This window comes from Protopterus annectens, chromosome 6.part0, assembly GCF_019279795.1.
Source record: "Protopterus annectens isolate FY-2018-M chromosome 6.part0, PAN1.0, whole genome shotgun sequence".
Taxonomy (NCBI): Eukaryota; Metazoa; Chordata; order Ceratodontiformes; family Protopteridae; genus Protopterus; species Protopterus annectens.
The window spans coordinates 273,432,208-273,446,628 of NC_056737.1; the positions used below are offsets into that span (position 1 = coordinate 273,432,208).

A 14,421-nucleotide genomic window follows, 5' to 3' on the forward strand; every position below is an offset into this window, starting at 1 on the left:
AAAAATTGACTACATTATGCAAACAGCATTTGTGACATATAACTTTACATTTATTTAAATAGTAATACAGGATGGCAGTATACAATATTATCACCCACTGTGAAATCCTTCCAATTAACATCTTGGATCAGACATTTTGCTACAATGGATATGAAAACATCTTCTTCACAAATTCAAGTACCTACTTTGCAACAGCTGTTTATTCCCAGACATATGATAAGTGTATCACATGTGAAGATTTGAGTCAATGAAAATATATTAATAACCAACAGAAAAATCTAGGCTTTATTCAGCTGGAAGATGACACACAAAAAGAGTGACTTATAGGACCAATATACATCTAATTCATTACAAGAATATCAGCTGAGAGAAAGCCACTATATCATGACAACTTCCATTCATCTATTCAAACAACAGGTCTTCATCTTGCTGTTCTGCAAGCAGATTAGCTGGCTCATGTTCCAATCCTTCAGCTAGTCGCTTGGCCCGCTCCTTCTCTGTCTTTTCTTTTAGCTGCTTTTTCTTTTCCTGAATCTTTTTTAACCTGTGGGAACAAATTTGTCAATGTGAAGAAAGATAACAAAAACTTAAAAATGACTCTAAATATGTCTCTTTTTACGACTGTTTCCAAAATCAGTATTACTTGCAAAATTGTGTAGACTTGTAAATTAAAAGGTCAAACCACTTATGTACTCTTCCCTTTAGATATGCGCCCCCACTTTATTTTAGTTATGGTACTTAAATTCTTAAAACCACATCACAATCAGAAGGAACATCAGAAGCAGAGTATTACAAAGCTGTAAGTCTGGGGAAAATGCAGTCAAGCCTAAAAATCACAAACGTTAGAAATGGATGAATGTAAAAAATGGATGGGGTGCCCTTACTCAAATCCAGACAGATTCTCGTAAAAACACAGTACACCGTTCAGATTTGCTCACCCAACTCCAGGAATGAAGCTGGTTCCAGTGGCGTGGGCAAGGTGTGCAACTGATAACCTAACAAAGGTATCTGAATTCGTCTGCGGAACTAAAAGCAGCTCTTGCGTGAAGGTCTGAGGTGTCCAGCCAAGCAGTAGGTCTCAGCAGCTCTTAGGTAAGCAGATGTGATGTGTACAGAGATAGGAAACCAACATGTTAAATTCACATTCAGTTTCAACTGGTAGCCTTTGCAGACTTTGAAAGACTGGTGTAATACAATTAATTTCAAGGCATGCCCGTCAATAACTTCACAGTATAATTCTGCACTCCATGCCGATAAGCCAGTTCTCCATCAGGTAACCCAAGGTAGAGAGGACTTATACATAACCACAGCCAGGACTACTGTCACTTGGTCTGACAGGAAAAAAGATGCTTGATCAGGGATAGATTCCTGAAATGGAAGAAGGATATCTTGACAACAGTAGTGATCTGATCCTTGACTGCCAGCCTATAATCAAGAACTAAACACAGTTTATGGATAAGATATACAAATTCCAGTCAATTCCCCTATAAACCATTCAGAAGGAGACCAAAGGAAGATGTAAACGGTAGACACTAGAATGGAATTAATATGGCATCAATGTTTTTGTGGGATTGTGCTTAAGTCAGTTCTGCACTATCCACTGCAGAATACTGCCCAAGCAATCCTTTAGGGTAGTAAAATCAGTCAGACACTGCTGAGAAAAACAGAGGTAAAACTGGTTATCATAAGACTGAAAATAAATGTATCTCCTATAATTATCTCTTTTAGTGACAGCATGCAAACTGGGAACAACAAGAGAGAATGACTGGATGTCTGAGAAACTCTAATTTCCACAGGGGAAAAAGCCAGAGGAACAAGCCCAAGACACCATCACTTTGGAGTGGACCACCTTAGCCTGGTGTTAGAGAGAGATAAAGCCTGAGTACAACCCAGATGACTTCAGTGTCTGATGGAGTTGGCAGGGAAGATCAGCAAGCCCTGCCTATGAGGGTGGAGTGCTGGTATGGACAGATCATTCATCAGACCTTGGTGGAAAACCAGGCTTAGAATGATGGCCAGGTTGGGCATACAGGAGGGCTGAGGAGGTGTGGTAATTATTGGGTTCAGGGTCTACTCACCTAGCAGCCAATCATCCTTATCTGCCAATCCCACAATGTAATGTTGGTAGTAATGGGATTAGGTCATGGAGGGAAGCTGTTACATTCATGGCAGATTATGTGATACTAACAGTTTCCAACTCTTCTCTGCCACCCGACTCCACTCTTTTCCTCCCCTTCCCTCCCTGTCTATGATAACGGCACCAGCCAACCAAGCATTCTTCCAGTCCCACTCCTTCACTGGGGGGGGGGGGTGCTTTCGAGGTCAGCAGCAATAAGATTTGAAGCCATCTATGCATAAATTATTTTTTCAATAACTTTTCCAATAAAGTGAAGGTTAGAAGCAGTACAATATGTTATCAAAATTTTAGTATCATATGTCAGACATTTTTTTTAGGATTGGGATGATCAAAGCCCCTTTCAAAGAAAATAGAAACATCTCAGTCCTTGGTGTGAGCTAACAGTCAGGAAAATAGTTGACCCAAGTGTGTCAAGGTAGGAAATTATCAGTGTTATATAGGTATGGTCCAACCTGCTAGGCTACATAGATACAGTGGACTCCATGACTTTATCATATTCAGTGTAACAAAACTCAGCCAGGCAAAAATCTGGGAAAGAAATAGCTATTGCAGCACTCAACAGGCAAATCTAAGAAGATGAACAACATTATCTTGGCAAGTGATCATCTCCTTGCATACACACACAAATGTGCTACTCATCACCCCAGTACCCACCAGCTTAAACCAACCAGGAATCCCACAAAATGTAACAAAAACATATTCAACAGTATCCTAAGGTCCTTCAACTAGTCTATACTAAAAAACTCTTCCATTAGATGATGCAGTAACAACTTTTAATACAATGTTTCTTAAGCACCCTAAATAACCTTGCCCCTCTACATATAAAAAGAGTAAAAGTAAAACACTCCCCTGGTTATCCACCCTTACCAAAAACATTATGTGTACTAGAGACAAGGCTTGGAGGGAGTGGCTAAATAATAAACGAACAAAAAAAAAAAAACTTTCAGCAATACAGGGAACTTTGTAATCAAGCTAAAAAAGCAAATATACAAAGATAAGAAGCAGTACTATGACCAACTACAACTTAATCATAAAAATGATCCCCAAAAATTCTAGTCCTCTGTTCACACACTACTCAATCCTGGCTCAACAAAGATCCATATCACTCTCAAACCTGTTCCCCCCTCGAAACACTGACTATATTTAATAAATAATCCAAAAGCGTATCCAAAAGGTACCAAAAATTAACTAGTAAATGCAAAAGATACCCAGGTCCAGCGAAAAAATAAAGCGACACAAAGCAATCAGGCAAAATGCTTTAATCCAAAAGTAAATACTATAATCACGAACAAATCAACAAAAAACCATTAATGCCTCCAATATTACGTCTTCATTTGAAAAGACTTCATCAGATGTGGGCCTCAGTGTTTTCACTTGTGTGTGGGCTTCTGCACTCATTCTGTGGGAAGTTCTAGCACATACTTTCACAAGCAGTAATCACCATTGTCCTTTTTCAGAAGACACTCCAGAGACTTCCTTAGGCCCAATTCTCTAAAAAAAAAAAAAAAAAAAACACTCTGGGAAATAAGGAAGCTGCTTACTATTGCAAAGTTCATATTATCCTGTCAAGTCTCTAACTCCATATCCATATCCACACACAAGTGAAAACACTGAGGCCCACATCGATGAAGTCTTTTCAAACAAAAACGTAATACTGGAGGCATTTTTTTGTTGATTTCTTTGTGATTATAGTATTTACTTTTGGATTAAAGCATTATGCCTGACTGCTTTCTGTCGCTTTATTGTTTTGCTGGACCTGGGTACATTTTGTGTTTACTAGTATATTTAATAAATACTTTACAGACAGTATTGCTTCCCTCACCAACAGCACATCACGCTCCCCTACACAAATTCATTACATTACCAACTGCCACCTCCACTAAAGTACTAACCTCTGGAAAATATGAATCCAAACAATCCTTAGCCACAAATGCTAACATCTTTACATGAAAACCTATAACAATATCTACTACAAAAAATCTGCTATTTAAACTTCAACCTTGCTCCACAGCTGCTGACAACCTCCAACCTGAAATCCTCAAGATGACAGCAGAAGCCATATCTTACCCAGTAACTATCTTAATCAAAAGATCCATTAAAGGAATCTTCTATCCCAACTCTTTGGAAAAGATCATATGTCATTCAACTGCACAATGGAGGAAACTTTACAGAAGTCTCTAACTTTTGTCCCATTGCAATTCTCTCTTCTCTCGCAAAAATCCTAGAAAAATGTATCCATGCTCAACTTCTTCATCTCCTCTCAGAACATCTCTTAACCAGTACTCAACATGGATTCTGCCCTGGCCATAGTACAACTACTAGGCTATTATCCTTTTCAGATAATATAAACAAGAAAAGGGACTCTGGCAAACTTACCTCTTCTATATTTCTGGATCTGTCCAAAGCCTTCATTACAGTCTCACATAGCAAACTCCTTCAACAACTGCACCATCTCGGCCTATGCCCTCCTTCACTTCATTGGTTTAAAAGCTACCTGTTTGACAGACACCAAACTTAAATGGCAACATACATGGGCATTACTAAATGCAGTCTTGGGTACTGACTAGCATTTATTTCTATGGTATTACATTGGGATGAAACGGCTAGGCTTGAAATGACCTCCCGGTCAATAGCCTAGTAATCTCTTATGATCGCACATTTTCTCAGCTTACCTCCCTGTTACCACTAGTGTACCTAAAAGCACAGTTCTTGGTCCACTTTTCTAACATTTTTATTAATGACCTTGATACCTTTTCTAGGCAAACATCACTTATGCTGTATGCTGATGATTTAACAGTAATATGCTAATCTGACACTCTGGCACATCTTAAAATCACACAAGAAGCCATCACCTCTGTTGAAAACTGGCTTCACAATGCCCAATTATTACTCAATCCCCACAAAATAAAACTACTTCTATTCCTCCCCAAAGCACATCTGAAGGACAAATCCAGCTTCAAAATCTTCTAGAAATTCTACTCCATACAAAACTGCTTGGTATGATAATTGATGACAACCTCAGATTTGTGCTCCACATTCAAAATAAAATAAAAAAAGCTCATTAGAAACTTGGCATGCTTTATACACATAAAAAAGTTATTACTAACTGCTAAAACCATCCTAACAACCATGTACCTCCTTCCTTCACTCTTACATGGTGCTCCTAACTTTGCCAACTTGCAGGTACCTGTTAAAACTAAACATGAAATATGCTACAACAAAGTTGTTAAATTTGCTGCCAATAAACAATACTATACACATCACTACATCAATGCAAGGACCTTAAAAGTTTGAACTGGCTTGAGCTACCCCACTACCTGGACTTCTTACAATTAGCTACGGTCAACAACTTCATTTATAAACTTCATGCCTGTCCTACAACAAGCTCTAATCTTCTTTCCTATCACCCAAATAGACCCCTTTGTTCTAATGGTAAACAACTTCTTACCATCTATAAACCTAAAAAGCAATTGGAAATAGCCTTTACTGCTACTCTGTTAGAGTGGAATTCTATTCCACAGGCTATTACAACTGTAACTTGCTATCCTTCCTTCAACCATCTTCTGAAAAAACACCTATCAAATTCATAGCTTTACCCATGCTATACCCCCCAATGAACATCAACCTAGTCTACTTTTCTCCACCCTATCTGTACAGATGCTATACCCATCTTCATCTGGCTATCCTGCCCTCTCTACTTTACATAGCCTCTTCCTGTTACCTCCTCCCCATTTATACTAATCTAACCTAATCTCTCTCACCTTTATAGTTACAATCAAACTAAACACATGACTTTTACTTATTACTACTGTGAATTGCCAAAAGGATGCTCTCCAGAATTGTATATAGTGTTTTACTTTGCTTTGTCTCATTGTTCTCTTTATAACATATTTTTGGTATCTATGCTTTACAATATTGTTGATTATTTTTGAAGTATATAATTATCAACTGTTTGTTATGTAATGTCTTTGAATTTTCTCTTTAATTTTCTCGCTGAAAATGGGCTCTTGTGACCCAGCTGGACTTTCCTGGTAAACCAATGTCAATAAATAAATAATCTTTTGTTTTGTCTCTTCCCACATATCCTTAGTTTCCATAAGAAAAGTATTTTTAAACCATGCTCCTAAATGCTTCATCTTATTGTGTAACCTTAAATATGGGGGTTGCTGAACTAATTTGTGTGTGGGTAACATCAATTTTATATCCCCAAAAGACTTGAAACTACCTCAAAATATTTCACAACACTGAGATGTTCTTTTCCGTATTTATCAAATACAAAATAATATCTACAAATAAATCCAGCTTTTCTTGATTACCATACAAATTGTATCCTTGAATTTCTGAGTCCCTTATTTTCTTTGCTAATGGTGCTAAATATAAAGCAAATAATAAAGGGGAAAGAGGACACCCCTACCTAGTTCCTCTGTTCAAACATCTTATTGGAGAGATACCCTCCCACTTTAATTCATACATCCGGTCTTTCATGTATCCTCTTAATTAAATTTATCATTGTATACAGGAATGCAGATGTTTCCATTGTCCTATTCATAAAATCCCAGCTTATTCCATTGAATGCTTTCTCTGCAACAAGACCCACAAATGACTCATGCATCTTATTGAAATACTTACTTATTTTTTATCACTCTGCAGTTGTTCCTCTTCCCTTTATTCTGCAATACTTTAACCTTTATCAACCCCTCTAAATAATCCCTACTAAGTATGTAACTGCATCTCCTTATCTTTTATTTCTACCCTACTTTTAAACTCTGCTTTCATTTTATCCCACTCACTTGCTATTCCCCCGAATACATTTCTATCTTCCCTAACAATGCTTAAATATTTTCCACTACCCATTCCTTAAGTTCCTCTCATTTTAACAGACAGTTGGGAAAGTACACGTGTCTCATTTTTATTTCACTACCCTGCATCTTATCTTACTTTTTGTTGGTGTACGATATGAAATAATTATTGGATATATGTCAAAGCTTTCAAATAGATGTACATGCTCCTGTGAAATATAATTTCTATTCAGTTTAGCCCAGTTATTGTACTTTAGGAAATACTATGTAAATTCTGTCAAGAGTTCCTTCTACTGACTTCACATCTCATTTTCCTCAGAACTCTACCCTCTTTTGTTAAATTTTCCCCATATAGGTCTCTTGATAAAACACTGGTATTGCAAATCAAGTTCCATTCTCCACCTATAAGTAATATTTCCTACTGAAAGCAGATTATTTTTACAAAAATGTTCAAGCTCCACAATAGCAGTTTTTGGTGGAATATAAATACATGTGATACTTCTCCCTTGCCAACAGCCACTTACTACCACAAATTTGACATTACTGTCTTTTTCCCTCTTCTATCACTATTAGTGCCCCTCTAACAAACAGTATTATTACTCCCAACTTTCCTTTGTCCCTATTATTCTGCTAAGTATCCATCCAGAAATCCAGTCTTTGTCCCATTCACTTGGTCATTTCTTTCCAAATGTGTCTCCTGCAACACTGCAGTTCACATTCTGTATTTCTTAATATAATTCAATACTTTTTAATTATGACTGTAGGGCCATTTACATTCCAAGATAACATGGATAGAGTAGCCATTATGATAAAAAGGTGCTGTCCCCATCAATTATACAAAACAGTTTTTTTAATGTGTACTTCCAACTTTTGTCATGTATACACTGATATCTGGCATGTGGATCTTTTATGCAGTTATTTCTTCTCATCTCTGAGCTTATGCCACAATTTTAAGACTTTTTGTTTTAATGAAAACCCTCAAACAAAAACTAAATACATTTTCAGAAGACTCCCATCCCCTATTAAATTAGGGAAAACACACAAAACTATGTACGTTTTCAACAAACAAAAGTTTAATCCTCCAGACAGGAACAACTGTCCCAAATCAGCTGCTGTGCCTAAAGACATCCCCTAATCTAAAACTAAGGTTACCTATTCTAAAGTGCATGTTACAGCCCATGTACCCACTCACACTGATCTCTGTCTCTTATCTCTATTCTCCTCCCAGTTGTGAAAAAACAGACTGCATGCTTTCAAAAAACATTAACTTTTAGCCTTAAGAAAAAGTGCACTGACTACCTTTAAACAAAACTAAACTGTGAAGTGTTCTATTAAATGTATTAAAGCTGCTGGGGAGACTACTGTCTCTTCGTCACTTCCCATAATTTAAAACTTTTTTTCACTGAACTGCTTACCACTGTACCTTTACATTTTATATTTCCCTCAAGAAAGACTGTTCAGTACTCTCAAGACTGATTGCTGGCACCTGCAGACAGCTCATTTCCACAAAACAGTCAGCATGAGAAAAAAACAGCTAAAATGTTGCAGATGCATGAAGGAATCCTTGTAAAATTTCACCCAGAACAGAATGTACAGAATACCCCTGGCCAACTGCCTTCAGCTGCAGACTTGCCTCCCATTGAGAACATTTGCTGAAAAAAACAAGATAATTCTGCAGATGCAAAAAACTTAACATTTTGTTCATAGCTTTCATCGTTTTGCCTTATTTTTCAAGCCTATTTATCAAGTTTATTACCCCCTTTTCTTCAATATCTGATCTAGACATCCACCCTTCTAAAACCAAGAGAAATTATATTAATTCTACACAGCATGTAATTAGTATACTTTTACATTGCAGCAGACCAGGATCACAGCATAATATGACCTTAAGCATGCTTCTGTCCATCTTTTTTTCTTGTTATACTGTAAAGTGTATCCTTGTTATAACTAAAAGAAAGCATGTTTAATATATTTAACACACACAACAGTCTCTGAAAAGACTCCCCCCAGCACTTAAATACACACGACTGCACACTATGCAAAACTGGTTTACAATAAACATGCAATTTAGATCATGAAATGTTTTATACAAACACTAACACAAATATTTTAGTTAAAGTTTACTTTTTACCTTTTACTGTCCTTCAAAACAGGGGCATATGCTTTACAGACTACCCACAAGTTTAAAAAAGTCACCATAAGTCCAGTCTTTCTCAGCAACCTTTTCTTTCAAAGCCAAATTTCACAAATGTGACTGATGCTTTAGTCTCCCGCTCATTCATTACTGTTAGTATTGCTGGCCTTCTTCCTGAACATCTCTATCTCCCAACACTAGACTCTGTTTCACGTCCAAGGCACTCCTGATTCTTCTAATAAACTCCTTTTTTTTTTTTTTTTTTTTGTCTATTGCACATTTTCCTTTGGAACAATGGAAAATGTTTCACTGGCAAAAGTCTCTCTATAGCCTTTATTATCAGAAAAAATGAGAAGCAGAGTCTCCTGCTTGCTGGCTCACTATTTGTTGGACAAACTTTTTTTATTTTCTCCTTAGCTTGTTCTAAATCAAAAACGCATTTGATCTTCTACGAAAAAATATTTTGAAGACAGCTGGACACAACAATTTGAATCTCACACCTGCCTCTTGCCATTCCCAGATTGCTAGGATAAATTTGCTTCTCTTCTGCCTGGCGTACATTTTCCACTAACAGACTGTTTCCAATTTGTAATATTTTTTCATTCTTCCACAGTTTTTGTCTGGATCAATTTCTTCTACTGATATTTTTGCGTCTTTACTAATATAGGCCTTGGCTACTTCTCATGGTCAGGTTTAGAGCATACACTCAAGTGTGCCTTTTCAATTAACAAATGCTGCTGAGGAACACCAGTTCAATTGTTTATTTGTGCTTTCATAACATTATTACAGTTTGTTCCCTCCAGTTTCTCTGGTACAGCAGAAAAACTCGGGTTTTCTCTGAGAGTGATGCATCTTCTAACTATTTTTGAAACAGCACTCCCTGAGAAATCTCATATTTAGACAGTCTTGTCTTCATTCCAACCTCTGACTTTTGCAGGTTTATCAGTTCATCTGAAGAGTTGGTTAAAACTGCTTCTGTTTTTCCAGCCTTTTGTTATTGGAGTTTATACATTCCTTCAATGATTCATTTACTTTAATCACCTCAGAGTACATCTGATTTATTTTTCCTCTAAACTACTGGACGCAATCTCTATGGCCAAAGCTGAAGCTTGGAGTGCCTTTTACTAAACAGTTGCAGAATTCTTCCCAGCCAATGTTTTTTCTTCACCTTTTCGGTTTGGGTTTCTTTCAAGTCCTCCAAATGTTTTCTTTGCTGGCATCCAGATAGTGTACTTACTAGTCAGTAACTGAAATTTATCCAATCTGACAATTTCACTAGCACTTTTTTCTCAGTTTCTGTTTTTATTTGGGAGAGCCAAAATTAAGCTGTTCATCACTGTGCAGCCATCATGGAAATCCTCCTTTGCAAGAGCCCTGAAATTTCAGTCATTTTTTTTGGTAACCATAAAAAAAATGATACACAAAGCCTACTTCCTGGTATGACCTGAAGGAGAAACTCATTTATCAGTAATAAGGGAAGAATTTGAAAAAATAGCAAATCCAGATTTTTGAGGATTTGATAAACTTGTTCACAACTTATTTGCTATAAAATTAACCAATAAACATTTATCAAAGCAGAGATCTAAGAGAATGACATGCACACAGAATAAATACTTCTCTTTTGTCCCAAGGGCCATGAAAACTGAATTGTACTTCTTTTTGGAGCCTTAACAGATCTTTATATGAGATCAGCTTTACAATTCAACTTCAATCTAAACAATACATTACAAAATCATGTACAACACTTAATATTTTTTTTAACTTTTTTAATTGGAGCTTTTCTCCTTGGGACTCCACTGAAAATGGGCCTTTGGCTCAGCTGGACCAACCCGGATAACAAATGACAAATAAATAAAGAAATAAATCATTGGTAAGACAATGTTATCCCATCTGGTAGGTAACTACTAAAAGTTGAATATTACCTATGATCCACAACAATAAGACTGGCCAGAATGCTATCAGAATGAGCAATAAGTATAGCCAATACACAAGCACATTGCTCTTCTGGTATCAGGAGATTTGTCTGGAACTCGCTTACCTATAGAATTCCTCTCTCTCCCTTTCATCCAGTTCAGTTATAATGTAAGACAAGGTACGCTCAATCCGGGGGATGATCACTACAACATGAAAAACAACTGATGTTAGTGCAGTCCTGGATAAATAGTAAACTTTTTTCTATTCATGTTAAAGTATCACAGCTCTATTAATTACTGGCTTAAAAATAATTTAACCTTCCAAAATTTTGGCATTCAGAAACCTGATTGGTAATTAGAAATTCACAATGACTGGTTAATCAATGTGTTCAGTCCCGGAGACTGTAACTTAAGTAGATGACTACCACAAAATGCCAAAAGGTAAATCACCAACACTGTTAGCAGTATGAAGGAATATCATACAATCAAAGACAAAGGAAACAAGGACTCTGTATGGCACCAGGCAGTCAATGAGACACGAATGACAAGTTACAGCACAATCAATGGCTTCAGTGGAAGAAGCTGTAGATCTTGATACATTATTGGGAAAATGGACATGGGAAGTGGGTCTATATTACTTTAGCGAAAGACGTATTCCACAAATACGTCTTCATCGATCACCAGCCACCGAAACTCACTTCAGCGAACCACATAATTTTTTCCACAGTTCAGGAACACTTGGCCATCATCTCAACTTTGCCCTTTTCCCCACTGTAGTGTGATCTCAGAGTTGGTATACATAGTTGGGGGATGTGGAGGGCACAGCCCCCCACTTGGGTGGATTTGATTTAGTGTTGTGTGTTTTCTGGATGGTTGATGGGAGAGTGTTTCCAAACCATAGAAAAATTCCACATTTCACGGAAGTGAATTTCGGCAGCTGGTGATCGAAGAAGACGTATACACAGAATACGTCTTTTGCTGAAGTAATATAGACACGGGAAAGCACTGCCCCAAGTATCAAGGTAATACAAATAATCAGTAATCTCAAGGAGTTTCTCCTTTCTGATTGTAGAGGTTCCCTGTAATCAGTTTCTGAATCATCCAGAATATATAGGTTTGGTGAAATGCTATCAGAAGGACACAGTTAGGAAGAATGGCATATTAAAGGCATCATACAGCGTACAAACTTGAGAAACAGAATGTTTCTCTGTGCTTCATCATCAACCCCCATTCCCATTTTCTACATGGGTAGGATGTAGTATCACCTGTCACCATCTTTCTTGATTTCTTACCATTCTCCTACCTTCATTGACAGTCATCCCTGATGCACGTCTTCCCTCACACACAATCCACCCATCATTTTGCTGGACTCCCTGGTTTCCTCCTGCCTGCTTTCTGTCTGTCCCAAATCTTCTATACCCAACTGTCTTCTGCTTTTCTGCATATGTGCCCAAGCCACTGTAATGTGCTCTCTTTGACTTTCTCTGCAACTAGAGCTACTTTGGCTCTGATGTTCTCATTTTATCTGTCCCATAGTGTACAACCTACTAACCATTTAAGGCACTTAATTTCCATCAATTCTAGCTTCAACTGCTCTGCCTTTACTGCCCAGGTTTTGGTTCAATGCAGTAGTACTGGTTGCACCATTGTTTTGTACACCTTACTTTACAGCTTCTTTGGCATTATTTGGTCATAGACTATGATGGACACCCTCTGCCAGTTGATCACAGTCCCTCTGACTCTAGCTTTAACCTCTTCATTCAGTCTTCCCTTCTTTTCAACTGTCCCTCCCAGATACTCGAAGCTGTTAACCTGTTCCACTATTTTCCTTTCTGTCTCCATTCTCAGCTTCCAATTTCTCCTATTTGCTGCCATTACAACTGTCTTATCTGTACTCAGTTTCATCCCACATGCGTTCAGTTTTGCATTCAATTCCTCTATCCTCTGATGAAGTTCTAGGTCAGTGTCTGCCTGTAATGCCACATTGTCTGCATACAGCAAATATGTTGAACTGTCCCCGCCAACCTCTTTGCTAATGTAGTCCATCACCAGTATGAACAGCAGTGGGCTCAGAACACTGATGCACACTCACTCCCACTGGGAACCCCTCTGAAAGTTTGAATACTGTTTACACTTGAGTCCTTGTACATAGCCTGCACTCATTCTATCATTGTTTCCTGGACATCAAACAATAGCAGGACTGCCCAAATCAGCTTTCCTGAGACCTTGTCATATGCTTTTTCCAAGTCTAGGAATGCCCAGTTGGACTCTTTTCTCATCTTTAACTTCTTGTCAACTATATTTGCATCATTAGACCAGTCATTGAATACAATGTTCCCTTTGGCATGCTTCTGTCCAGACACACGCAACAACTAGAATTCCCACAGAGATATCTTACTAAAAGTATAGAAGGCCTAATCAACATGGTCCAATTTAAAGTCCTGTCACTATACTTAGTAACCTACAGACTGCTAAGAGGTGACCCATGTCTGGCATGCAAGGCACCCTTCAATCCAATATTGATGGATTTACTGCACATCAGCAAGTCAAATGGCATCAGAAATACTCAATATAGGGATCTAAACCTCATCAACATCAACAAAATCGTTTGGAGGTACAGGCATATCTCATAGAGGATACCACTGCTCTGGAACAGACTCACCACCTACATAAAACAAAGTTTGTCCCCATCCATATTCAAATACAACTTGGATCTATGGATGGGAAACAAAAAAATTACCCCAGGACTGCCCCCTGTGTTACTAATGGACAGAGGCAACTCCTAAAAGCATTATCCAGTGCATGGGTCCCTTCAAATTATCTATGGTATGATTCCAGTTATTCTCATTAGGGGTAATAATACAATTATCAACCATGGAATGGGTAAGGCCACTCTCTAACTAAATGGGAGAGATTAATTTGAGTACAAAAAGGGAAACTGTCTAGGCTTAAAATGGTCCGCAAACATCTGGTTGGTTGTGCTGCATCCTGGTCTGAATTTGAACTGCTCATTTCCCATCTTACTTTCTACTATTCTGTGTCTTTGTTTATCGATCACCCTCTCCAGAACTTTCATGCACTGTGTCAGGAGTTTGATACCTCTGTACTACCCACAGTTGTGGATGTCCCCTTTGTTCTTGTACACTGGCACTGGTATGCTTACTCTCCAGTCACCTTTAATATGCTTTTCTCTCCATATTATTATGATTACTCTTAGGAGCCATTTCTTCCTTATCTCACCCAACATCTTGATCATATCTACTGTGACCTCATCTGAGCTTGCTGCTTTCTCTGACTTCATTTTCCTTAGTGCCATTCTTACTTCTTCTAGGGTAGGCTCCTCTTCATCTTTCATCATAGGCTGTGTCTGGGGCAGTACAGCTTCTAAGGAGTTTTCTTCATTCAGAAGCTGATGGGAGTTTTCCTTCCATCTGCCTT

The 14,421-nt window shown here is 37.8% G+C and overlaps 1 protein-coding gene across 1 annotated transcript in view; it reads right to left on the minus strand.

Annotated features, from left to right (window-relative positions):
• Nucleotides 1-28: 28 nt before the first annotated feature.
• Nucleotides 29-14,421, minus strand: part of ATP6V1D (ATPase H+ transporting V1 subunit D) — a 421,138-nt gene continuing 406,745 nt past the window's right edge. The window contains exons 8-9 of the mRNA XM_044074025.1: nt 11,109-11,187; nt 29-544 (exon numbers count right to left, since the gene is read on the minus strand). Of these exons, the coding sequence (XP_043929960.1) occupies nt 403-544; nt 11,109-11,187 (221 nt within the window). The 3' untranslated portion in view covers nt 29-402. The remainder of the gene's footprint in view (nt 545-11,108; nt 11,188-14,421) is intronic.